General features: G+C 41.7%; 1 protein-coding gene across 4 annotated transcripts in view; it reads left to right on the forward strand.

The window, feature by feature from the left end:
* Window positions 1–23,902, forward strand: part of MCF2 (MCF.2 cell line derived transforming sequence) — a 138,436-nt gene extending 114,534 nt beyond the window's left edge. Inside the window, exons 17-30 of one of the 4 annotated variants that reach the window (XM_066581801.1) lie at window positions 1,460–1,575; window positions 5,502–5,571; window positions 6,569–6,661; window positions 6,990–7,082; window positions 9,773–9,898; window positions 10,374–10,595; window positions 10,683–10,775; window positions 13,736–13,814; window positions 13,912–13,975; window positions 17,100–17,203; window positions 17,679–17,788; window positions 18,857–18,966; window positions 19,662–19,762; window positions 23,324–23,902. In XM_066581801.1, coding sequence (XP_066437898.1) covers window positions 1,460–1,575; window positions 5,502–5,571; window positions 6,569–6,661; window positions 6,990–7,082; window positions 9,773–9,898; window positions 10,374–10,595; window positions 10,683–10,775; window positions 13,736–13,814; window positions 13,912–13,975; window positions 17,100–17,203; window positions 17,679–17,788; window positions 18,857–18,966; window positions 19,662–19,762; window positions 23,324–23,364 — 1,422 coding nt within the window. In that variant the 3' untranslated portion in view covers window positions 23,365–23,902. Of the gene's footprint in view, window positions 1–1,459; window positions 1,576–5,501; window positions 5,572–6,568; window positions 6,662–6,989; window positions 7,083–9,772; window positions 9,899–10,373; window positions 10,596–10,682; window positions 10,776–13,735; window positions 13,815–13,911; window positions 13,976–17,099; window positions 17,204–17,678; window positions 17,789–18,856; window positions 18,970–19,661; window positions 19,763–23,323 lie in introns of all 4 variants that reach the window. The other 3 variants (XM_066581802.1, XM_066581800.1, XM_066581803.1) reach the window with 3 other exon arrangements.
* The last annotated feature ends 4,011 nt before the right edge of the window (window positions 23,903–27,913 follow it).

The following is a 27,913-nucleotide window of genomic DNA, read 5'->3' on the forward strand; positions in this document are numbered from 1 at the left end:
GGGAAACAAATCATGGCCTGTTCTATCTTAGTGTGTGTTCTCGCATCACACCACCCATTGGTTGCAGCGGGGCTGGTGGCAGCATTTTACCACGTGCTAGGTGCACAATATGGGAGGTCTCCCATTGAAAACAATGGCGGAGGATCGCCTCTTCTCCAAAGTGATGTGAGGCAGTTTTAAAATAATGGCCCGATATCGCGCTCACCCATGTGAAGTTAACGTTAATGAATTGCATTGTTATTCTTCAATGCCCAACTTAGGCACCAAAAGACAAAATATTGTGTTTTTTTTCTAAATGATGCTATATTCAGATTGTGTCAATTTATAGATCATTACCTGGAAATTTTCTTAAGAGGGTTTTCCGAGTACAAAATGGAAATTCTGAAAATGGTGAAAGTAGGTACAGCTAAATAGCGGCCACCAGTATCTTTTATCTAATGCCCTGGACAATCGTCTTCGTTCTGTGCAGTTGTCGATCCGCCACTTTGTTTACATGCATCACTTCTGCCGTAAACCCAGCAACGGACTGTTACCTATAACTCCCAGCATGCATAAGGCTTGTCTCCCGCCCAGCACTGTAGCTCCGCCCACAACTCACGGGTCCTACAACTTACCAGCACCAACCTCCTTCACTTAGAGTGCCAGGGTAATTCAGCTGAAGCAGACAGGAGCTTCCAGCACTCTGAACTGCACATGAGCAATACGGCACGCATATTTGGTATTTTAGCCACACTTAAGCAGCGATGAGCGATTCCAGCGACCTGATTGGTTGTTGGGTACACACCCCCCTTTGGAGATGTGCACGAGTGCTACTTCACGAGACCAGCGGGGGGGTTAGGGTTTGGGGTTAGGTTTAGGGTTAGGTTTAGGGTTTGGGGTTAGGGTTTAGGGTTAGGTTGAGGGTTAGGGTTTAGGTTTAAGGTTAGGGTTGAGGGTTGTGCTTACTTGCCGAGCCTCCTACGGCCCTGCTGCTTATTTAACGGGCCGGCCACTCGTGCACATCTCCGAAGGGGTGTCTGTACCCAACAACCAATCAGGTTGCTGGAATCGCTCACCGCTGCTTAAGTGCGGTTGAAATCCCAAATATGCATACGGCACAGTGCTTTCACTGCTGTCCTCCCATCATGCACTGCTCACAGGATGTGGCAGGCCATGGACAGGGGAGGAAGTAGCAAATGTGGCAAGATGTCAGAGGAAGTGGAGATTTTTTAGGCAGAAGGTCACATGACATGATTGAAAATGAAGAAAGTAGCTAGACCCGGTACGGTGAGCCTGTTGCACAATGACTTATTGTGATGATGTATATTAGGTATTAAAAGATTAGTCTGCATCCGGAATACCCCTTTAAGCCTTTGCCAAAAACATAATCATAGCGATGATATGGAGGACAGCTGTGTGGTAGCAGACTACAGAGACATATTTATTTTGTAGCATTAAAATATTCTATCATTTTCTCAAGGGATACAGATCTGAGATGGAAAATCCAGAAATGTCTCGTTTCCTTCCACTAGCCTTGAAAAACACAAAGAATATTCTGTTTGGAAATATGCCGGAGATATATGAATTTCACAACAAGTAAGTTTTTTTTGACCATTATATATTTAAAGGAGCATTACAGGTATTTAACCCCTTTTAGTGATGACCTATCCTCAGGATTTTGTATATTATTTCAATAATAATCAACATAATATAAAGTTCACCAGCCAGTCAAATGATGTCACTGTATCATTTCTTGATCTCACACTCTATGTGAATGAAAACACTGTTTAAGTAGTAACTTCCTTTTTTAGGAAAAGTAATGCAGGTAATCAAACGACCCCTTGTCCGTTAGTATGTATGTATATGTGTGTGTGCTTCTCATGCTCCACCCCTGGTGACATCATCACTTGTCCTACAACATATATAAAACACAGAGCCTGACCGACAGAAGAAATGCAAAGTTAGGGCTCTTGGAAGGGGAGAACAAAAATAACAAAATGAGAATACAACTAAGACGTTCTTATCTCAGGCACAACTTAGTGGTCCTGACAGAAGACACCGACCTACCGCCACAACAGAGATTCGATGGGCTAAAGGTCCTGTGGTGACGTGACTGCTGTGGCAGGAACCATTCTGGATGTTTGGTAGAAAGTACTGTATAAGCTGACAGCAGCCACCAAGACCTGTGATGATGTCACCTTCATGTGATCACCTATGTGGGTGGAGTCAGGGATCACATGACCACCCCACCCCATACCTCAACGCTATCTGTGTTTATACATATCTGTGAGTGTTATGAAATCATAGTTGATTAGACTATGTAATAGATGGGTGGAGTCAGGGATCACATGACCAGGGTTTGATCACTGTATCCAGGAATCTGCTGAGCTGGTGATGTCTGGAAATCAGCATGGATGTACCACAACTGTGTATGTGTGATGTGTGTGAATCAAGATGCATGTAGTAGAGCTGTGTGTGTGATGTGTGGGGATCATAATGGATGCACCATGTAGCACAGCTGTCCACCAGAAACACTGGTACTATAATTTCCTAATAATTACTAGTACTATTCTACGAGCCAAAAGCTGTCACCCATCTCAAACTGTTAAAGTGATACCTGTAGGAGAATTGATTAGAGCCAAGCATACGTGTTCCCAAAAAAAGGATTATAGAGTTGCTGAAGCTGATATATGCAAGCGACTACAAGATCGGGGATACAAAGATTGGAAGCTAAATAAAGCTGCAAAAATGGTTAATAACATGGATAGGAATGTCTTATTGGAGGATTAGGTAGTTAAAACTAAAGGGGAGAACAGACTAGTGTTTTCAATAGCTTACAGTAGGAATTTTGAAACTATGAAACATATCTTTTTCTCATATCTACCCTGTTTCCCTGAAAATAAGACATAGCATGATTTTCCAGAATTTTTGAGGATGCAAAATGATTTTTCAAGCTTTTTGAGGATGCTTGAAATATAAGCCCTCCAAAATTAAGCCCTGCTAACAGGTAAAAAAGTAAATTTAAATAGTGTCCAGGCAGCTATACATGTAAAAACGTTAAAACTTTTTGAACAAAAATTAATATAAGACGCTGTCTTATTTTTGGTGAAAAACACGGTATGTATCATAAAACAGCACAAACGTTTAAAACAAATATTAGATAAGGGCATATAATGTGTTCAAAAAAGAAATAGAAATTCATCAAACCAGTTATCTCCAAGTTATTTCCCATCAGTTAATAATTCTCGATGCTGGTTATCCCAGAAGGGTTCTTTTACATGTGGTAGCACTAGATGTGGAGCTTGGAGATAAATATTTTAAAACCTCATGTCCATGGGGACAGATCCGCAGCTGGTCACCCGCACGCGTGATCCGTGCCCCATAGGGATGCATTGGACACCCGCAGGTAATTAAATACCTGTGGATGTCATTTTCCCTTTAGGCACGGATTGCGTGTGCGGGAAAACACCCGCAGCATGCTCCATTTTAGTGCGGGTCTCCCACGGGGACGGCTCCCACAGGCTTCTATTGAGGCCTATGGAAGCCGTCAAGATCCGCAGCACACCCGCAGCTGAATTCCTGCTCTCCGGCACGGGAGCGCGGAAGAGCAGGAGTTCAAAAAGAAAAAAAGGAGTGCACGGCGCATGCGCGTGGCACACTGCCAGCGTGCCGAGCACATCCGCCAGGCCGAAGAAAGAAGATCCAGCTGCGACAGAAGGCAGATCCGCAGCGTCCGGACAGGTAAGTAATGCTTATTTTCAGGCCTCACGTCCGCGGGAAAGGAGGGACCCGCTGCGGGATTCTGCATGAAGAATCCGCGGAGGGCCTGATTTTCCCTGTGGACATGAGGCCTAAAAGTGCAGATGGAAAATCTAAGCTTATTATTAAAAATGTCATCAATTGTGACAATAAACCTGTTATTTACAGCATATTTTGCACAAATTGTAATCACATTTACTGCACTATTCCAAGTTGAAGACACGTATTGTGGAGTATATTAAAGACAGAGAAAAAGAACAAAAATGTCTCAGGTGTTGCAAGACATTTCTTTGGAGCATCATGCAGGTTTTTTGGAGTTATTCAGATTATTTGGTATTGAAGCAGTAAGAAAAAATACCTTTTTAAGAGGATGAGATTGGAAAACCTTTGTTCTCAGCAGAGAGGTATTCTGGATTTTGAAATTGGGAACTTGCTTACTAATGTGGGTTTAAATCTTTGAAATGCTGTATATTCATTAAATTAAAAAAAGTATATATTTTGGGTGTTTGGGGTGTTGCAATCAAGCTTGTAAAAATGTGTACATATGATTTAGATGATTGGTCTTTAATTGATTTTAATGGGGAGTACCATGTGCGTTTGTTAGCGGTGATCAAGAAAGAAGTGTCTTTAGAAACGCATCTGGTGTAGAAATGGTGCCACATTATATGAAAGAAGTGTTTTTAAGGAGCCAGCTTATCTCCTTTGTTATCCGCAGGATAGGTCATGAGTAGAGATGAGCGATCGTACTCGGTTCGGGTGTTTTTGCACTCGAGCACCGCTTTTTCCGAGTAACTGACTACTCGGACGAAAAGATTCAGGGGGCGCCGGGGCGCGGGGGCGGCGTGGTGGAGCAGGGGGTAGCAGTGGGGAACAGGGGGGAGCTCTCTCTCTCCCTCCCCCCCACTCCCCTCTGCAACCCCCCGCTCACCCCCGGCGCCCCCCGAATCCTTTTGTCCGAGTAGTCAGTTACTCGGAAAAAGCAGTGCTCGAGTGCAAAAACACCCGAACCGAGTACGCTCGCTCATCTCTAGTCATCAGTAGTTGATCAACAGTGGTCCCCTGCTTGGGACCACTGGCAATCACCTGATCTCCACCAATGAACGCACTGCAGCAGGGCTGGCCATCCACATTAGAGTCGGAGCTGGAACTGCTATAAAAGGTTTAGCTTCCAATGATTTCAATGGGAGAGAAGTCTTCTGTTACCCCAGGGTCGGAGCTGGAAGTGCAATAGAAGGCGTCGCACCCATTGAAATCAATGGAAGCTATACCATCTATAGCACTTCAGGTTCTGACCCCAAATCTGGTCAGAGACATCAACATCCGGCCTTCTGCAGTAAATGTAGAGGTTCTTAGCTGTGGACCCCTGCCGATCAATCCTGAGGAAAGATGAGTGCTGAAAGCCTGGAATACCCCTTTAGCATTACACAATCTTCATTGATGCAAATATGCTCTCTTTTGCAATTCTTGGTTCTGATGTATCACTTTTTTCAGGAAATTAGAACAAAGTAACCTTAAATGGGTTCAGATTAGAAGAACATGGTTTTGCACCTCAACTCCATTTGCTTCACTTAAACTGAGCTGCCATACCAAACACAACCCAGGGACAGATGTGATACTGTTTCTGGAAGAAAGCAGCCATGTTTTTTTCTAGACTGGTAGCTGGCTTGAAAGTTCATGATGCACTAAAACGGGCCTAGAAATGGATAGTTTATTAAAATCTCCTAATTCGACACCCATTATATTTTGTTTTTGATTTTAAACAGAATATTTCTTCTCAGCCTTGAAAGCTGCATCGGAGCACCGGAAAGAGTTGGGTATTGTTTCTTAGAAAGGGTGAGTACATTATTTATTAATTGTGAGGGCTGAAAGTAAAATATTAGACCTTAAAGCACTCATTTTCCTCTAGTATTAAGGGGTAACTGCACTTTTTTTTTACAAATTTTTGACATAGTAAGGTGACATGTCAAACGTTTTGATTAGTGGGGTCCCACTGCTGAGACCCTGCGTATCAATAAAAGGATAGGGTTGCAGCACTCACCCGAGCTCTGTGCACCTTTGACTGACAGGATGGTACACAATATTAAAACCTCCCAAGTGCCCCCTTAAGTAGTAATAATGAACCCTCAAATGCCACCTTAAACAGTAATAATGTCCTCCGCCTGCTTCAGGATGCTGATGTGGCCTACTTGCCTACATGATGAAGAATGGTAGGGCAGAGAGCCAATGGCATTCTGCTCTACCATAGGGTTCAACTGTATTGGAATCGCATAGATGCCAACATAATTCAGAGTGGGGTTTACTCTGGGATCCAGGGCACTATGTGAGGCCCACCATAACAATAATGCCCCTGAATGCCCATTAAAAAGTAATAATGCCTTTGTGTGCCCCCTTAAAACTCAATAATGTCCTTGTTCCCTCCTTAAAAACCAAATAATGCCCCCCAAGTGTGCCTTAAAAAGCAATAATGCCCATAGTGTCCCCTAAAATAGTAATAATATCCCTGAGTGCCTCCTTAAAAAGTAATAATGCCCCCAACCCGTGTTGGGATTCCGACGTGGCCTGCTACCTATCAGAGAGTGGTAGGGCAGGGAGCCTATGGCTTCCTGCTCTACTATAGGGTTCAACTCTATTGGCATCCCACAGATGTCAATACACTTGAGTGTGGAATTAGTTTGAATATCAGGGGCATCAAGTGAACCTGGTTATGTGAGTGGACCTAAGGGCCACCACTCCATGCCTCTACGCTATCTATGTTTATACATATCTGTCAATGTTATGAAATCACATAAGACTATTTAATGATAACAGAACTTTTAAACTTTTTGTGCAGAGAGAAGACTTCCAGATGTATGAAAAGTACTGTCAGAATAAGCCGCGCTCGGACTCTCTCTGGCGGCAGTTTTCAGATGCTGCTTTCTTTCAGGTATCTAAGACGGTATTTTTGTTCATACTCATCAACCATGCAGGTCTTATTCCACAAAACGTATGCCTCCACATTATGGATAGGCTGTTCATTACAATGCAGGTGATCCATTAAGAAATAGTTTTCAGTATATTCATTCTATACATAAGGTTAGTGTGTTCACACTATACAGTTTAGCTTCCCCATCAGACCTTCTGTAAACTGTATCAGTAAAACCATCAATGAGTTTATGCATATTTGTTTTATCTTATTAGCTCTCATTTCACTTTTAAAGAGTTATTAATGAACAAATGTCTATACTTGACCATTGACTCCTTCATTGATGCAGGAATGCCAGAAGAAATTGGATCACAAACTTGCACTGGACTCTTATCTTTTGAAACCAATTCAGCGTTTAACGAAATACCAGCTGCTACTGAAGGTAAGGACCAGGGATGTCTTCAGGAACAAGGATGATCAGGGATGTCCTTGAAAATAATTTTTATTCATGACTGTCCTACTGCATCTTGACATTGAGCTGGTGATGGGCTCAAAGGGTAATAAGGCTGTTTTTACATTTGGCAATGAGAAAAAAAATCTAAGAAGCAAGCATCTACAGAGAATGAGCTCTCAGCCTTACTGCTATGACGTCATATGCACCACGTATGTGCTCTACGTCACAATGTATAGCAGGGGCTGACTACAGAGGATGCCAGTTGCACCCGGGCCCAGGATCCTTTGGGGGCCCATAAGGCCTCTCTTCTCCATGTAGGGAGCCTAGTAGTATGAATAAAGCATTATATTTGGGGAATCTTCAAGTTATGCCTCTGATGTATAGCATCTATGTCCTATGTCCAAGTTAAAAACTTATTTTGCCTATGTTCACATCCCATCTGTGGTGTACATTTGATGTATGTGAGAAGAACCTCTCAATCTATACACCATGATCTGATACACTTTATTGGCCAAATGTAAATCAAAAGCACCATATGTGTAGCCAGCAGTAGTGATCAGCCAACCTTTGAAAAGTTCCATTAGGCCAGTTTGCCGAATTATGGCAAAACGTTCGTCTCAGTTTAAATTAGTTTGAACCAAATTGGAACTTCACCAATACCCATAAAACTGGCGAACAACACTAAGTGCCATAAAAGTCCCGTATAACACTCTTAGGGTATTTAGGAGTGTATATAAGTACTTTCCACCAGTTTGTAAGGCAAAGTTAATGATGAAAAAGAAGAAAAAAGAAAAAAGGAAAAAAAAGAGGTAAAAAGGAGATGAAGGAAAAAGAAGAAGTAGGAAAAGGAAGGAAGAAGAAGGTAAAAGAAGAAGAAGGAAACAGATTATTTTTCCTCTCCTTTTTCCTTCTTCGTTCCCCTTCTCATTCGTTATCCTCCTTCTTCTTTTAGCTCGTTCAGCCAAGATGAATAGCCCAAGGTTTGGGTTCACACTAAACCGAACTTTTAGCAACGTTTGACCTGAAAGCGGATATGACTGTTTCGATTCACTCAACTCTAACTATTTGCAATAGCTGCTACTGTAACCAGAGGTGTAACTTGAAGCTTCTGGGCCCCAATGCAAAACCTGTAACATGGCCCCCAACTATAATGCTTTATTCATAGTACTGGGCTCCCTGTATGGAGAAGAGAGGCCTTATGGGCCCCCTAAGGCTCCTGGGCCTGGATGCAACCGCATCTTCTGCATCCCCTATAGTTGCGCCCCTGTCTGTAACCCTTAGGCCACATCCACATGGGCGCCTGTGATTTCAACGCAAGAAAATCACAGCGATATCGCAACTGTGGTCCGTTCAATATTACTGCGTTCTCTCACGGTGATAACATGATTCTATGTTGCTACAAAGCCGCAATGATTTTCAGTGTGGGGGGGGGGGCTTGAAATATAAGTGCATGGTGCTGCGATGCACCTTTTGCAGTAGGAAATCCTACTGTAACAGCACTAAATTAACCCTAGCTGTATCAAAAAAACAAAAAATAATAATACACCCCCTAAGAGGCGCTGTGTTCTCCAGCGTGTCTTCTCCCTTGAAGCTCCCCGGCACTAGCTTGAAGTCTTCTGCCAGCCCTTCCTGGATCGGAGGATCAAACTCTGCACCTCCAGAAAGGGCTGGCTGTGATTGGTTCACGAGTGCCGTGGCTCAGCCAATCAGGGCCAGCACTTGATGAACCAATCACAGCCATTCATTTATTGGATGGCTGTGATTGGTTCATCGAGCACTGGCTCTAATTGGCTGAGCCACGGCATTCGTGAACCAATCACAGCCAGCTCTTCCTGGAGACGGGGATTTTGATCCTCCAATCCAAGAAGGGCTGGCAGAAGACTTCAAGCTAGTGCCAGGGAGCTTCAGGGGAGAAGACATGCCAGAGATGACAGCGCCTCTTAGGGGGTGTATTATTATTTTTTGTTTTTTGATACAGGTAGGGTTAATTTAGTGCTGTTACAGTAGGATTTCCTACTGTAAAAGTTTCATCACACTGCATTTTCGTGTGATACAACAGAAAGGAAGGGTCCATAGGGAAACCTGGGCTACAAAAAAATCCCAAATTGCGATTTTGTAGTTTTGCAATGTCACAGACTAGAAAATATCACTCGTGTGGAAGAACCCATAGAAAAGCATGGGCTCTACATACATGCGATTTGTAGCACTGTTGCATTGCGACAAAATCGCGCGCTAAAGTCACACGTGTGAATGCGGCCTTATGGTAATGTTTCTGTACAGGGGTGAATACAATCAGATGCTAAGTTTCCAATTGCAACACAACTGATTTCGCTGCAGTTTGATAGGTTAGTTTGCACCTTCTTTCATCAAGTATCTGTGTGATATGAGGAAGTAGATTTATATAACCGGGTTGTGCGGTAATATTTCTAGGTGTGTCAGGTTTATGAACCGTACTCTATGCACACAGTTTTTTATACATTCTTTGATATCCTGAATTCAACAAACAGGGTAAATCTAAGATAACTTTACCTAGTGGGGAAAAGTAAGAAAACTAGAATTTGCTGGCAAATCCAGGTCACTTCTCTTAATATGCACTAAATTCTGCCTTATCTGTAATTAAATCCAAGAAATCTAAGCATTTCCCATGTCTCTTAGTTTACAATATTGTATATTGACAGGAATTACTGAAGTACAGTATTAATTCAGAAAGAGTCCAAGAACTACAAGAAGCTTTGGTTTCTATGTTGGATCTATTAAAATCAGTCAATGACTCCATGCATCAGATTGCCATCACAGGGTTTAATGTAAGTATGGATACTTAGTAATACCAATGGAAGATAGTAGTTGTTGCCTAAAAATCTATATTTATTGGGTATTCATGTTATGGGGTAAAGCAAAAAATTCATATCATACTAGGACAGTATAGTACAAGCAGCAGCTCATGGTCAGAACTGCTGTCTTGCTGTGTTGGAGTCCTGGGTTCAAATCCAACCAAGGAAAACATTTGTATGTTTCCTTATGTTTGTGTCGGTTTCCTCCATATTAACCCATTGCCCCCCCCACACTTAAAAAATATACTGATTGTGATTGTCCCATGAAACTATCTGAGTTCTACACTGATCTTGAGAATGGAGTTCCGGATGGTCCCCAAATGAATGGAATAGTGGTCACGCTTACATACTGCCACTCCATTCATTTCAATATGACCTTCGGAGGTAGATGACTCCAAGCTATCTCCGACATTTTAGTCTTATAACAATCCTTTTTGTTTCCTAATAGGGAGATATAAATGATTTGGGTCGCATCTTGATGCAAGGTTCTTTTAGCGTGTGGATCGCTCATAAAAAGGGACCTACAAAGATGAAGGAACTTGCCCGCTTTAAGCCAATGCAGCGACATCTTTTCCTCTATGAGAGGGCAATAGTATTCTGCAAAAGGAGAGAAGAACATGGAGATGGACATGACAAAACCCCATCCTACAGTTTCAAACACTTTCTAAAGGTTTGTTTCTATTTGCCATATTGCATATTTAAGACTGAGCTGTGAGAAGATACCACAAAGATGTCATCTGTTCCTGTCTCCTTTTAGATGAATGCTGTCGGCATCACCGAAAATGTTAAGGGTGATAATCGCAAGTTTGAAATTTGGTACAGTGGCCGAGAAGAGGTTTATGTTGTGCAGGTTTGTTTTTCATACCCAACGTAATTTATAATAAATTCTATCTGACCAATGGACGAGTGGGAGCGGGCCATCGCAAATGCAATAGTTCCACTGGGACAACAGAACAATGGCTTTGCCTCATTGGTAGAAATGCACCACACCATGTGATCATAGTGGTGCCTTCATTTAGCTGGTAGGGTGTTCTAGACTTTGCTTTGCAGAAAGCAATCAACATGCGTCCTCTCTCTTCCTCTGCTTGCGCCTCTTGACCTCCCATAGGGAGATGCACACTGACCTTGACATACTCATGCTACTCGGTCACCTGGTTCCACCTGTCCAATCAGCTGGCTTAACACTTTAACAGGAACCATTGCAACTTATTTAACCATTTAGCCTCTAAGTGGCAGAACCTCTCTGCTGATACTTCTTATCAGGGCTTGGATGTCACAACTGTACTTTAAGGTCATAACCCCTCTACAATACCAAGAACATCTGACCTCATCTGTTCAAATTAGTGGCTACTGTCACCTGAAATCTGGATTTTGACCAAACTCTTATCAACAACATCATCCGAAAAGAGCAGGATCAGTCCATTGAAGATTGCCTTCCCTTTTAAGATAAGAAATGTGCATGTGGAGATCCATAAGGGGAAATGAATGAGGCTGGTAGCATGCTGATCTGCGGTTCCATACTGCTGGGTTTACCTTTACATTATCAGTATAATTTCCAGAAAGATTGACTTTAGGTGATAAAAGCCTGAATGGTTGAAGTCTCACTTCTGAGACATCCCCAGATCCTGAGCACAGGAGCCCTGCGTTCCCCTCTTCTTCTCACTATGGGCTCACTGCACCCACCAGCAGCGACGTGGAGACTGAATGGAGAAGCAGTTGTATATGCTCAGTGCCGCTCTATTGATTTCAACGGGGCTGACAGAAATAGTAGAATACAAGCGCTTGGCTATCTCTGGCAGTCCCATTGAAGATGAATGGAGTGACACCAAACCAAACCCTCTGTACTCTGCCTGATACAATGCTTCCTGTCCTACAGACTGCAATCCTTGCCAACCATAATCAACCTCCCCCTGCAGTCATACCGATTCAGCCACTATACGGCCCAATTTGACTATTGTCTATGTAGCATCTCTCACTTTCCACCTCGCCATCCCGTACACATCCCCAGCCCATTTACCTTTAGTATCACTCCATTATTTCTAGTATGTAAGATTCTAGTATGTTGGAGCAGGACCCTCACCCCTACTGTCTCTATCAATTGATTACTTCATGTAACCATGGTCTTGTTTTATTCCCCCTGTCTTGTAAGCACTGCGGAATATGTTGGTGCTATATAAATGAAGATTATTATTATTATACATACGCGATCACCACTCCATTCAATCTCTTTTGCACCATGGGGGATGCATGGGTGGATAGGTGAAAAAATCCTGTGGATAGGTGATAGAAGTTAATCTTGGTGCAATGACATTAACGAGAGAGAGAGAGAGCACTTCATTCAGGCTAATTCAGAAGAAATTTACATACACCACAACTTCTACTTAGTGGTAACCCTAGCAAATGGTTACGCCAGCCAACCTATATGTAGCATTTGTATAGCCTAATGCCAATTAGTGAATTACTTTAAAGGGGTTTTCTGAGTTAAATTTTTGTTATGTAGTTTTGGGACCCATGTGCCCCAAACTATATAAAAGCAATATACTTACCGTGGTGCCGGACTTCCATTTTGGTGCTCCGGCACCATGGTATTTGACAGACGATGTCACCAGGTTATCTGGCCCAGTGATGTCTCATAAGCCTGTCAAGTGGGCATTAGAAGCCCCTGGCAGGTTTATGGGATATCACTGATGACATCACTTTCCGGCCTTCTACTGGTTGCAGCAGTCACATGGATAAACAATCATGTGACTACTGCAGCTGAAGTTAACTCAAAACCGGAGTGGTACCGTGGAAGAAGCGTAGCAGCAGAGAGGTGAGTGGTGTGTTTCTTTTTATATATAGTGCATATCCTCTTTGCCACTAATGTTTATAGTTATCAGAAAGCCCTTTTAAGTAATTGTGACGGGCTACAACCCGATGTGCGGTCAGTGTGGTCAACTTTTCTCAACACCTTTTGATCGCTTACAAATAGTTTGACACTTACTGAATGAGAGAAATATATATTACAAGTACTGTAATAGACTCAGTTGGCCACATACAGTACCTGATAGATTTAAACAATGTCACCAACCATCCAGCCAATGGACTCTAGTCCTGAGATAGACCATGTGGCTGCATTCATATAGTATGGGCCAATTATCAGAGCTGAGCATTACTATGAACACTCATGGCCCGACAATTGAGATCTATAAAAAGGACAACCGATGACCGTTGATTGTGTCATTTAGGTGAGCCTAAAAATACTTGGTGGTTAGCTGCACCTCTCCTTGTGAAAATAGGGAGACGTGCAGCCAATCAATGACAGCTGTATGTGGACTAACAATCACGTTAACAACCGGTCGTCCACATAGAGCAGATCCTTTGCCATGTACACGGAGGGAACAAACGCTGACAAGATACTCATTGTTGGTCAGTGATCGTTAGCAGGGACACATTATTTAGCTATGTAAGAGGACCATTGGTAATAAAGGAGTATTGGATGAGACCACATGGTATTCCTTGACTAATCAGACAAAACAGTCCTTGGAAGTATGGGAGGGGGTGTTCAGAGTGTGCCATTGTACAGTCCCCACCCGCTCGTTTTTAATTAGGGCATCTAAAGGAATCTAAGATTCCAAACAACAAGATATTAGCCTAACCGAGTGATATATATTCAGGAAGAATTTCTAGAATCTGTTTGATCATAAAGGCTTTGGAAAGAATCAGAGGAATTTTTTTTATTTGTGTCAAATGCACCACGGCTAAACTGCACGAACTCTGTTTTTATAAAAAGACGTAAAGAACTTCAAATAGTTTATTTCTGTGTTCCAGGCCCAAACTGCAGATCAGAAGGCAGCATGGTTGAATGAAATCCGCAAGATTTTGACTAGACAACGAGAACTTATAAAAGGTACTGATATATTTTTAATGTTTGTCCTTATCCAGCTGTGCTCATGCAGTTCATGGGTAAGATATTTCATATATAAACTGTTCATTTTCGGTTACAGTAGAAAAACTGAAGCAAAATTCCTTTTCAGATCAGGTTGTTCTATCACCACAAATGAACGAGGGGTAAGTAACCATTTACAAAACATTGCCGACTTTCTTTGTAGGAAAAATTAAACATAATTCAAAACAAAAAATAGCTGAAGTTTTTTCCATTTTATGAAATGTTGGCATGTCTCTGTGATATGCCGTCACATTATGATCATAAAGGTCTGGCTATCATGCCAATAAAGGGGCCAAAGTGCAGATTTAGTGCTATGCTATTTTCAACGATTTGGTGGCCAGTAAGGGCTCCCACCCACTGGCGATATTTTCTCCACTGCAATGCGATTCTAAGGTAAAGTCTCGCATCACAGTGCGAGAAAAAAATCGGCATGACGCCGGGGATATCGGCATCACGCCGACATATCGCCAGTCTCTTCAATGGGGCCAGCAGCAGCAGCGCTAGCCCCATTGAAAAGACATGGAGAATGCCGGGAACTTCTGCCACAGCTGTGACAGCTGTGACAGCTGTGACAGCTGTGGCTGGAGTTTCCTTCATCCCCGCGGGGACCGTGGGGATGAAGGAATCCTCTGCCACAGCTGTGACAGCTGTGGCAGAAGTCCCCGGCATTCTATTCCATTGCTTTCAATGTGTAAATTTTTTCACACTAATTGATGATTATTGGGGAAGGGCTTATATTTCAAGCCCTTCCCCAATAATCATTCCGCAGGGCTTGCTGAAACCATTGATTTCAATGGGATCGGCAGCAGTGCCGATCCCATTGAAAGCAGTAGAATAGAATGCCGCGGACATCTGCCACAGCTGTGACAACTGTGACAGCTGTGGCAGAGGATTCCTTCATCCCCGCGGTCCCCGCAAGGATGAAGGAGGCTCCTGCCACAGCTGTCACAGCTGTGGCAGAAGTCCACAACATTCTCCCTATGCTTTCAATGGGGCCCCATTGAAACCATTTGCGATATGCCGGTTCTATACCGGCCTCTTTCTTGCGCTGCGATGCAAGATTTTTCTCGTGCTCTCGCAGTGCAAGAAAGAAAATATCGCCAGTGGGTGGGAGCCCTAACTCAACTGTGCAGAGAATTGCAGCACAGCGGTCCCTTCATTCTCGGTATTAGTGAAGGTCCCGGCCGTCCAACACTTACTAATCAAAGTGAGTAAGGGCACTAATCAAAGTGATTAGTAATGTGCTATCACTTTATGAACTTATTTTAAAGTTTTCATCTTAGTAAAAGGGAGCCTGTCATCAGTTAGAGGCTATAAAACCACCTGGACTGATAAAACAATAAAGAACTGCAATTTTAAAAGTAGTTTCGTTAAAAATCCTGATCAAATCATACTTGTAAAAATAAAAGTTTAATGATTTCCTGTGCCACAAGCTAATTCCCAGCGAGCATTCAAGTTGGTGGGCTACACCAACTTTGGTGGGCTGGCCGCACCATCTAACACCATCTAAGTGCACTTCTTCATTGTTCAGTGTAGGTGGTTTTATAGCCACCAAACTGATGAAAGGTTCCCTTTGAAGGATGGGATGTCTTGTTCTGCAAAGCTCAGCTGCTTCTTCTCTTGACATACCAATATCTATTTATTCAAGACCAGGAATTACAGTCATGAGAGAAAAGAAAGTTCACTTTCTTTGAGTTTCTTGGTTTTACATATCAGGACATAATAAAAAATTTCTGGTACTTAGAAGGTCTTAAAATTAGGTAAACACCATCTCAGAGGAACAACACATGACAAATTACGCAGTGTCATTATTTATTTAACACAAACTAGGCCAAAATACACAATAAATGTGTGAAAAATTTAAAAGATGTTTTTGCAGTTTGCTGGTCTGGAGTATTCAGGCATGTGTTAAGACAGTGCTAAAGAGAAAAGACATCAGCAGTGAGCTTAGAGAACCAATTGTTACTGCCCATCAATCTTGGATGGGTATAAGGCTATTTCCAAACAATTTGGAGTCCTTCATTCTACAGTGAGACAGATGATTCACAAGTGGAAAACATTCAGTTCAGCTGACAATCTTTTCCGGAGTGTCCATCCCAGCAAATTCACCCCAAGGTCAGACCATACAGTGCTCAGAGAAATGTATGTTACAAGTTCAAGTTCATGACCGTACAATTAGAAAAAGACTGAACAAGTATGGCCTGTTAGGAAGCGTTGCCAGGAGAAAGCCTCTTCTTTCTAAAAAGAACATGGCAGCTTGGGTAAAGTTTGCAAAGAGGCATCTGTACAAACCACAAGATTTCTGGAACAATGCCCTTTGGATAGAGGAGACCAAAGTGGAGATGTTTGGCCATAAAGCCCAGCACTGTTTTTGTGCTGATGTGTTCTGCTTGGTTTTCACTAAACACCTCACACCAACTGTCAGGATGAGGATTTGGGAATGAGTTGACTGTTAACTCCTCTGTATACTAAAGTATTTTAGAGTTAAATGTACGGCAATCTATCCAAAAGCTAAAATTTAGCCCAAACTGGAACACTCAATAAGACAATGATCCCAAGCATACTAGCAAATCTACAACAGAATGTGCTGAAAAAGTAAAGAATCAAGGTGTTGCAGTGGCCCAGTCAAAGTCCAGACCAACTGAAATGCTGTGGTGGGACCTTAAGACAGCCGTGGATAAACAAATGTACCTCAATGAACTGGAAAAACATTGGAAATAAGAGTGGGCCAAACATCCCCCAGAATGATGTGAGACTGATAGTCATACAGAAAACAGTTACTTCACGTTATTGCTGCTAAAGGCGGTACTACAAGGTATTGATTCATGGGGTATAGTTAATTTTTCACACACTGCTTCTGTATTTTAGCCTTGTGGTTGTGAAATAAATAATGACATGATGTAATCTACCATCTGTTGTTCACCTGAGGTTGTACTTACCTAATTTTAAGACCTTCTAAGTAGCAGATGTGTTTTTGTTATGTTCTTTTACATAAATTCAAAAAAATTCAGAGAGGGTGTGTTTAGTTTTTCTGCTGACTGTACATCGAAATTGATATCTATGGAGCTGCATCCTTGATCTCCCGATCTCCTTCCTTAGATTACGAGCCTGCTTCATTACATCAGCATGTTCTCTGCGCTCTCTACTTCTACCATTACCACTACTACTTTTACTATGACTACTGCCACTTCCTAGAGTTAGACCAATGCCTATTGTAGTTTAAGTGCTTTTTCATTCCTTCTAAAGGAAATTACAGAGGGCTTCTATCAGTTCAGAAGAAAATGATTCTGAGACTTCCAGTCCTATGTTGGAGGGTTTAAACATCTCCCCTCAACATAAACCGCACAAAGGTATGTATGCCATAAAAAAATTAACTATTGCCCATTTAAAGAAAACACTAGATGACAAAAATTGCAAAGTTTTATTCTTATATATCCAAAAACAATGCAACATATACTTACTATTCGCAACACAGTATAAACTTGGTATGAACTCTTAGGGTTATGGTTGTAACCAATCCTAACAATTCGCACAGACTTCATACCGTGTTGCATTATTCTTCCATATTTAATAATAAATCACTGCAGTTCTTATAATTAGCACCGCAATTATTTCTGCCTTACAATATCTAAAAAGATACGTAGCTTTTCATGAAAGTCATTGGAAATAGAATATTTATGGTTCCACCAGTTGATTGCGTTATAGGATTGTCATCTTCTGTTTGCTTCCTCTATGCTTTTACATAACATAAAAAAATCTAAATGTAAGTTATAGAATAGATTGTCAGTAGTTATTATGTTGCTTTATATGAACATATTAATACAGGGTGGCATGGAATGTCACAGTCCTTAGAAATCTGTGAAGGCCTCGAAGGATGGTCAAGTCATTGTTCATGTGCTTGTTCAGACACAGAAGAGGAGGACACCGTTCACTTGGTTGGTATTCTGTTGTATTATTTACATTTGTTCTACGTATACTTTGATTGGAACTGGAGAATGTTTAAAGTTGGTTGTCCAATCCCCCCCCCAAAATGGGAAAATGTCATCACCTTGATAACAATGAATGCGAGAGTGATTGCAGAACGCTATCTGAAAAGAGTCACGCTGTGTGCACGCCAAGTAGAGTTGAGCGAACATACTCTGCCAAGCTTGATGCTCATTCGAGTATTAGCGTACTCGATGGTGCCACATACAAAATTGCTCGAGTCTCCCATTGTAATCAATGGGGTTCGTTACTTGAGTAGAGCTCTCGAATTTTACGAAAAGCTCGACTCGAATAACGCGGACCCGAGCATTTGGGTGCTCGCTCATCTCTAACGCCAAGTTAATGGGGACATAGTGCAGGAACGGGCAACCCGTGAGTATGGACCACAGCTTCCTGAGCTTCCCATTCCCTCACCTTTAAACCCCAAAATGTATTTTATACGGATAACAGGTTCCCTCTAAACTTGCTCAGGGTGATCATAAAACCAAAAAGAAGCCATACCTCACTTGATCCCCCACAGCTCCCCACTTTCTGCTGTAGCAGTTATGTTAGGGCCTCCCTATTATGTCCATCATCCTGCATCTTGTATCCAATTGTATACATCTGGAGATCACCTACCGATTTGGAAATGTAGAGAAATATTCTGTTCTTCATGCAGCCTTTAATCGAGTCCATAAGGAAGGGGAAACAGTCTACTCATTAGATCCAAAGCTTACACTAATGTAAAATGAAAAGCACTAGGTTGGAAACCAGATTTGTATATCATTGTCTATTAAATAGGGGACTTTCAATTCATAAAGAAAACTTTGTAGCTCCCATGCAGTGACTGGTGTCTAGTACATGGGTGGCAGCAGTGTTTGGGCACTATATACTTACCTGAATTCCACCACAGCGATACGGCCTGTACTTCTCTGGCATCACTTTGGGTGGGAATGGTATACTTTATTTTCTGTGACATTATCCATATTTATTCAAAAAATTCCCATTATGTGGCAATTGACTTATGTATTATGTGATAGTCTCCTGGCAAATACAAGGCACTGGCTGACTGCAAGAAGAAAGGTTCTGAGGATGTACTGGTGAAAAATGGGGATGTCATCCAACTTCTACAGGAAGATGCTGAGGGACAGTGGTAGTTCTTATTTATTCTTTATACTCTTACACTACCCTAAAATTCTTGAATTCATGCATGGACATCATAGGTTTCAACATAATCTCCATGTAGTTTCCATTATGCAGACATTGTCATATAGAAAAATATTGATTTCTGTATTATATTTGTATACTCGAATGTCTAAACTGGCTTATCCACTGGTCTTCGACATTTGCTAAAGACTATTGATTTACTATGTGCATGTATTGTAATGGGTATCAGCTGGGGATTGCCCCGGGATAGGCACCACAGGTCATACCTTCAATGCAAGCAGCCTGAATATGGATCTTCCAAACTCAAAATGACATTTTCTTTAACTTGAAGTGCAGCTATACAGATATCAGCCATTTTTGGGATTAACACAAAATAAAATCTGCCTTTCCGGCTCTAGCTTTACATAAAATGGCCCTAATAGCCGGCTGGTGGGCGATCCCCATCCAGCCGAACCAAGAAAGCAATTGGACCAAAGTCCAATTATAAATTCTGCACTAAAATCTGCAAATTCTGATGCGGAATTGAAAATGTCTTACTTTTGCCAGCATATCTGCATCAAAATTCGAATGTAGACATGAAGGGTTCAGAATTCTGAATGGTAAATTAAGTTGCATCTTACAGTGCCGTAGTGCAGATACTTTCCACTCATTCTTTAACATCTGCCTTTATGATAACAGGTTGGTGAAAAATTTGAACAGAAAAAAAGAAGGATGGATTCATGGAAACAACTTACAAATTATCATTGGTGAATGTAGGATGCGGGCATCCAAACTAACAGGTAATTCACATAGAGGGGTTCAAGCAAGTAAGAGGGGTTTTTCAACCTGTAGTACAAAACTTGCTCCAAGGTAAGAAACGGCAAAAGAAAAATAGCCATTACTCAGTCTTCCAATGTGCCTCTGGTCCAATGCTGCCGACCGGTTCCCGTCCTCTCTGGTTGCTGAAACAGGAAACAATGATATCATGTCCATATGGCCTTGGCAGCAAATAGCTGGCCTCAATGGTCAGGTATGTATGAATGGCCGCTGAGGGCAGCCATTGGCTGCAACAGTCATATGAACATGTGAATGGTTGTGTGGATTAGGAATATGGTGTCATCACTTCCTGTATCAGCCAGGAGTAGATTTAAGGAGCCCGTGTCGAGACTGCTGGACTGGAGTTCCATTTAGAAGGTGAGTAATGTTATTTTACTTCTTTATGACATTCCCTACCCTGGGAAATAGGTCGAAAAACCTTTACTCTTAATGAAGGAATGGGACATACCATCCAAGTCTATGAAAGGTTTAAAAAATCAAGGAGAAGGGCGTGACCCTGTGGACAACCCTTGTTCATGGGCAAATATGCTCCGTTGCCACAGACAGATTTTTACATATGTTTGTCTGTTGAAACCCTTAGAGAAATCCAGCAGAGGCGGCCTATATGTGTGTGTGAGTGTATAAGTAGGTGTATATGTGTGTGATTCTTACACAAGTATGCATGCAATGTATTTGGGAAGTCTTCACACCCTTTCACCTTCTTACATTTTATGTTGTGGCATTGAAAAAATTTTAAAAAATTTCAAAATTTTCCCCGTCATTCTGCACTCATTACCCTGTAATGACAAAGTGAAAACAGAATGTTAAAATCTTTGTAAATTTCTTAAAAATGAAAACTAACATTTTGCATTGGCATAAGTTGGTATGACACTTCATACTTAGCTCTGGCAGCCTTTCCTTTCTCTGGATCATCTTTAGATGTTTCTACACCTTGATTGGAGTTCAGCGGTGGTAAATTCAGTTGACTGGACATAATTTATAAATACAGCCTCTGTCTATATAAGGTCTCACAGCTCACAATACATATCAGAGCCAAAACCAAGACATGAGTAGGAAAGAAATACCTATACAGCTGAGAGACAGGGTTGTGTGGAGGCACAGATCTCAAGAAGGCTGCAAAAACATTCTGCTGCACTGAAAGTTCCCAAGAGCACAACCAGGACATTTCCCAGAACTGTCTGACTCACCAAACTAAGTAATCGGGGAGAAGGGCCCTTGTAAGATAGACGACTAAGAATCCAGTGGTCAATCAGACTGAACTCCAGAGATCCTGTGTGCAGATGGGAGAAACTTCCAAAAGGTCAACGATCATTGCTGCACTTCACTAATCTGGCCTTTATTGAAGAGTTGGCAGGAAGAAGCTTCTACTCTGTAAAAGACACATGAAAGCCCATCTGGAATTTTCCAAAAAAAAACCCTAAAGGACTCTCAGACTGTGAGGAGCAAGATTCTCTGGTCTGATGAAATCAAGATTGAACTTTTTGGCCTCAGTTCTAAGTGATATGTCTGGAAGAAACCAGGCGCTACCCATCACTTGCCCAATGCCATCCCTACAGTAAAGCATGGTGGTGGCAGCATCATGCTGTAGGGGTGTTTTTCAGCAGTTATGACAGGGAGACTGGTCAGAGTTGATGAAAAGCTGAGTGGAGCAAGGTCCAAAGATATTTTTAATTAAAACCTGATCCAAAGCACAAGGGACCTGAGACTGGGCAGAAGGCTCACCCTTTAACAAGACAGTGACAGTAAGCACATAGCCAAGACTACATGGGAGTGACTTGAGTGGCCCAGCCAGAGCCCTAACTAGAAACCCAAACATCTCTAGAGGGACCTGAAAATCGCTGTCTACAGTCGCCCCCCCCCCCCCCCCCATCCTCTGACCTGATAGATCTTGAGAGCATCTCCAGAAAAAAATGGCAGAAAATCCCCAAATCCAGGTGACATCATACTCAGAAGGACTGGAGGCTGTAATTTTTTTCTAAAAGTTCTTCAACCAAGTACTGAGGTAAGCGTCTGAATACTTATGTCAATGCAAGATGTCATTATGGGTTATTGAGTGCTGAATGATGGGGGAAAACGTAAAATTAATTTTTAATTTGCACCAGGCCACAACATAACTCAATGTAAAAAAGTGAAAGCGTCTGAAGACTTTCCGAATGCACTGTGTGCCCATGTTCACGGCTGCAAACCCTTCCATATAGAACTTCTGTGTAGGCTATTGTGTTATTTTAATATTTAACACTTTAACATTTCACATATTTAACACATTGTAGAATCATGAGCAGTTGTAGCCACAGGCCAACCATTCATCTTCAAGCCTGACAGCTCATTTTAGTTATTACAATATAACTGGACTTTCCTCCCACTAAACTAGCATTACATTACAGTATCAGTCTTTTAGAGATAAGCTTTTGTGTATTTTTAGTTTCTGTGTTACTTTGCTCTATTTGGCCCTCACTGAGCATTTAGATGAATAATAAATTACTGTTTGATTCCAAGAAAATCTCTCATCCTGATGATTCCAACCCACTTTACAAACTTGATCCATTTTGTCTTATTTAAAAAGAATAAAGAGCTTGTCCAGTTGTAAACTATTGACAGCCTGACCTCAGGATAGGCCATCAAAAGTAGATTAGTGTGGGGTCTGCGGTTTGGGAACCCCATTAATTAGCTGTTCATTGGGTCATTGCACTCATACACTGAACTATTTTCTACAGGAAACAGATATTCCCACTGCAGTAGTTAAGATATCTAGTACAGTTAAAGTTCCCATTGAAGTGAATGTCTTGCAATACCAAACCAGGCCACTGCAGTGAGAATGGAGCTGCTTCCTATAGAAATCAACTCAGAGCACAAGTGCAATGGCCTGGCAAACAGCTGATCAATGGTCGTCCCAAGTGGCAGAGCCCTGCTGATCTACTATTAATAGGATAACCGAAGGATAGGCTATCAATAGTTTACACCCGGACAACCCATTTAATCCCTGTACCTAGAACTTGGCAGCTTTATTAAAAAGAGATGTTTAACTGACTCAGCTGCTGTTAGCACTTCCCGATCATGTGCATCTCTAATCATTATCAGTGTCTGGTCCCTCCTGGCCGGTAGCTACAACACTTGTATCTTTGATGTAATAGTATATTCAGCATCCAAGTCCTGTGGTCGTTGGTGTATTGAGTATCCAGGTCCTGGTGGTCATTGGTGTATTGAACATAGAGGTCGTGGTGGTCATTAGTGCATAAAACATCCAGGTTCTGGTAGTCATTGGTGTATGAAGCATCCAGGTTCTGGTAGTCATTGGTGTATGAAGCATCCAGGTTCTGGTAGTCATTGGTGTATGAAGCATCCAGGTTCTGGTAGTCATTGGTGTATGAAGCATCCAGGTCCTGGTAGTCATTAGTATATCAGTCATCTAGGTCCTAGTGGTCAGTGTTAAATTAGACATAAATACTGTATATTGGTCCCTCAGTTGGGCAAGTGACGAAGCCTAAGTATGTACATACCTTTCACCTTTGATTCTTCTTTTCCAGATGCTGCTCTGTGTAGCACAAGGAAGTTAAGCTCGCCCTGAAACACCCTGTAAATATGATGACCATACAGATCCATGGATGTAGCTCAAACACTGTTATCAGAGGCACTGTTATATGTTAACATCACAAGCAATCTTATCCTTCAACATCATCTTTGACCATCCTCTAAAGCTCCCAGTCACCTTTTTCACGTGGACAAAGGACACTTTTAAGAACTTCATTTTGTAAAAAGGTTATTGTACATTGGAAACTTCCATTTTTACCATGCTCCTTAGTACCATTACCTTATTTTTCATCTTGGCTATGGAAATGTTTTTAACTATGTAAATAGGTAAGCTGACATTTGTAGAAAATCCATTTCAAGCTTTCTACATGTTTTACCGTTTTCGAGTAAAACGCCTGCACTTTATTCACATTCACTTTATGTGTCTTGATGAGGATTCTCATGAGACAAGAGCTTGAAGATGGCCTTCTTTATATGAACTGGACTGGTGGATCTTGAACATTTGACATTGTTGCCATTACCTGCTTTATGGTGTAATGTGACAAATTGCAATAAAAAATCTCGTTCTTCCCTAACTTGGAAAAAAGTAAGTTTTTGCTTGAATTATTGACCAATTCAGATTAAATTAACTTGTTTATGTGTATTAGTATTATGTTAGTGTCAAGCACCTTTATATGGAGGATTGCTGGAACATCATACTGCCCTTACTGACAAGAACGCCAACCATCAAAGTAGAAGAAAGTAGATTTGCCATTCTCAAAAAAAAATCTATGATGCTCAGAGTTCTCTTTGGAAAATCCCTTTTTTTAAAGGGTCTCCCAAAATAAATGCTTTGCTACTGGGACCCCAGTGATTAGCTGCAATAGCGGGGATCTCGGGGGAAATTGTTCTATTTCATTGCAGCACAACCACAGCAGAAATAAGATCAATGAGCTATATGTGTTATACAATGATATTCCGGGTCCTTCAGCAAAAGAGATGCTCTTCGTAGTGCCTATTCACTCTCCAATCTGCTAGTACCTGAGGGTCCTGACTAGAGATGAGCGAGTACCCAAATGCTCGGGTCCGCGTTATTCCAGTTGAGCTTTTCGTAAAATTCGAGAGCTCTACTCGAGTAACGAACCCCATTGACTACAATAGGAGACTCGAGCATTTTTGTATGTGGGCCGCCGGGTCCCGAGCTTTTTTTTTTCCTAGGTCAGTGTCGGTCTCTCTCTCTATTGTGGTTTATTAATAGACTATAACATTCATTACAATGGTCACACACTCTCTTTAAGGCTAGTTTCATATCTGCGTTGGTATCTCTGGTTGGAGGTTCCATCACAGATCTGGCTGAAAATACCAAAAGAAAAAGTGCTATATGCAGTGCTTTTTCTTCTATCCAAAAGCCGGGTAGCTAAGCAGAAACTGAACGAACACCATTATAGTCAATGGAGTCCATTCAGTGCTGTTCGGTTCCGTCCAGAGGCGGATACATTTGGCCATGGGGATTCCCCTTTCCTGCTCCCCGAATGAAGCAAGAGAGCTGAACTCTGGGTTCAGATGTGAAACCACCTTTTCCTGATTATCTGCTGAGGATTTAGGAACAATATATTGTCACACAACAAATTGATTACAACTAGAGATGAGCGAACGTACTCGTTTAGAGCAATTACTCGACCGAGCACCGCTTTTTTCGAGTAACTGCCTAATCGGGCGAAAAGATTCGTGGGGCGCCGGGGGTGAGCGGGGGGTCGCAGAGGGGAGTGGGGGGGGGGGGAGAGAGAGAGCTCCCCCCTGTTCCCCACTGCTACCCCCCGCTCCACCACACCGCCCCCCGAATCTTTTCGCCCGAGTAGGCAGTTACTCGAAAAAAGCGATGCTCGATCGAGTAATTGCCCTAAATGAGCACGTTTGCTCATCTCTAATTACAACTCAACTCAGATTCATACTCACACGTCACAATTACAATCAACACTTAGATATGTTAATTGGTAGCAAAGACAAATATTATAGTTAAAATGGCTTATTAGCTGTACTCTTTTTTAATATTATTATGTCTGTGACCAACTGAAAGACTAAAGCAAAACTCTCTAAATATATCCGGGTATAGATTATATTTTACATAAGTGGGTTTTTATAAATCTAGAGTAGAAAAATAAAAGGCAGCAATCCACTAATTCAGAGCAGCAGAATGCACTTCAAATTAGAAAAATATATATTTCAGCAAACTCAATCGGGGCCTATTGAAGTCTTATTAAGGTAGCACAAGGACAGATGACACGGTCACTGATAATAGTTAGTTTAACTGGGTTCTTATTTAGTGGTTTTATTTCATTGTGAATAAATACATCAAGATACTTGCAATTTGCTTAAAACCATTTCTGGAAATAGATGAGAAATGTAAATTGTAATGTCTAAAGTACTGTACAAGAATTTCTTCGACAGACTGATATAGAATATTCTGTAGCAAAGCATATAGTCAATATTCATCTGATGGACTACAAATACAGTGCATTCCATTTATGGTTAAATGTACATTAATGGTTCTAAAATTCAGTCTTAATTAACTTGGCTTGAAGAATAACATGACGACCCAAAGTTGTTATGATGGTTTTATAAGAAAATAGAAAGACTTCTTGGCTAAAACTATGCATTGACCATAGCATATGGTCTCCCTCCCCCCAAATCCTCAATTCTAAGAATTTAAAGCATATTGAAAGAGGAAATACATTTTTCTTCTATTTCCAATGCCTTTAGAAAGTCTTCAGACTAGAGATGAGCGAGCACCCAAATGCTCGGGTCCGCGTTACTCGAGTCGAGCTTTTCGTAACATTCGAGAGCTCTACTCTGGTAACGAACCCCATTGACTACAATGGGAGACTCGAGCATTTTTGTATGTGGGACGCCGGGTCCCGAGCTTTTTTTTTTTTTCTTGGTTCGTGTGTTCTCTCTCTCTCTCTCTCTCTCCCCTTCCCCCTGCCTGCCAGCCCAAAAATTTGTCAATGACACGCACGCTGCGTCGCGGTGGGGAGGGGCCAAAACAGGCATGTCACAGTGGGGAGGAGCCAAAAACTGGAGTGAACACGGCGTGATGCTCGTTCAAGTAACGAGCACCATCGAGTATGCTAACACTTGAACGAGCATCAAGCTCGGCAGAGTACATTCGCTCAACTCTACTTCAGACCCTTTCAGCCTAACATACTATGTTACTACAATATGTAAAACAAAATTGAAAGAAGACAATGTTCACCCAGTTGAGTTTGTTTCCACCGCACTTCTTGATCCAGAGAAAGGCGGAAAAAAACAATGAGGCAGAATCCAATTTAGCCTATTGTTTTGGGATAAAAAAATTCATTCCTGACTCTATAATGGCAGTCAGAATAATCCCTCGATCAACATTTGAAAGTTCCTACCTGACTGTAAGACCAGGCTCAACAACCCCGCTGGTTATTTAATGTCTATATCCTGTAATGTCACAGCGCTCTAAAAAGAAGTTTAGTCCCCTCTTAAACTCCTCTATGGATTTCGCCATCACCACGTCCTCAGGCAGAGTTCCACAGTCTCACTGCTCATACAGTAAAAAATCCCCTTCTATGTTGGTGATGAAACCTGCTTTCTTTTAGATGTAGAGGATGCCCTCTTGTTAGCGCCACAGTCCTGGGTATAAACAAATCATGGGAGAGATCCTTGTATTGTCCCCTAATATATTTATACATAGTTATTTGGTCGCTCCTTAACTGTCTTTTTCCAGGGTGCATAATACCAATTTTGATAACCTCTCTGGGTATTCCAGTCTTCGCATTCCGTTTATCAATTTAGTTGCCCTTCTTTGAACCCCCTCAAGCACTGCAATGTCTATCTTGAGCACTGGTATCCAGAACTATATGCAGTATTCCATGTGAGGCCTGACAAGTGCCTTATATAGTGGGAGGATAATGTTATCGTCCCTCGCCCCTATACCTCTTTTAATGCACCCCCAAACTTTATTTGCTTTTGCAGTAGCCGATTTTCATTGATTGCTCCAGTTAAGCCTACAATCCACTAGTACCCCCAGGTCTTTTTCCATATCACTTTTCCCTAGCAGCACCCCATTTAGTGTATATTGGTGACATCCATTTCTCCTGCCTATGTGCATAACCTTACATTTATCGATGCTGAACTTCTTTTGCCATTTTCAACCCAACCCCCAGTTTATCTAGGTTTCTTTTGCAGCTATACATTATCCTTTTGTTGTATTAATTATCTTGTATAATTTTGTATCATCTGCAAATATCAATATTTTACTGTGCAGTCCCTCTAGCAGGTCATTGATAAATATACACACGAGGGGGTGCTGATAAGTCTTTGGCTTTACCCAGAAAGAAACTAGATAGGAAGATGAAACTTTGCATTTATTGCACATACTCTCCACTGATGCCAACCCACTTCTTACAGCGGTATTCCAAGTTCTATAAGTCTTGCAAAAAGAAGGATTTTGGTTGTGCCTCAAACCAGTCATCCGTAGCAGCCATAGCATCAGAAATGGGGTGAAATTTGGTACCCTTGAGGTGTTTCTTCAGGTTTGGAAACAGATGATAGTTGGAGGGAGCTAGATCTGGTGACTA

Source organism: Eleutherodactylus coqui, chromosome 10, assembly GCF_035609145.1.
Source record: "Eleutherodactylus coqui strain aEleCoq1 chromosome 10, aEleCoq1.hap1, whole genome shotgun sequence".
NCBI lineage: Eukaryota > Metazoa > Chordata > Amphibia > Anura > Eleutherodactylidae > Eleutherodactylus > Eleutherodactylus coqui.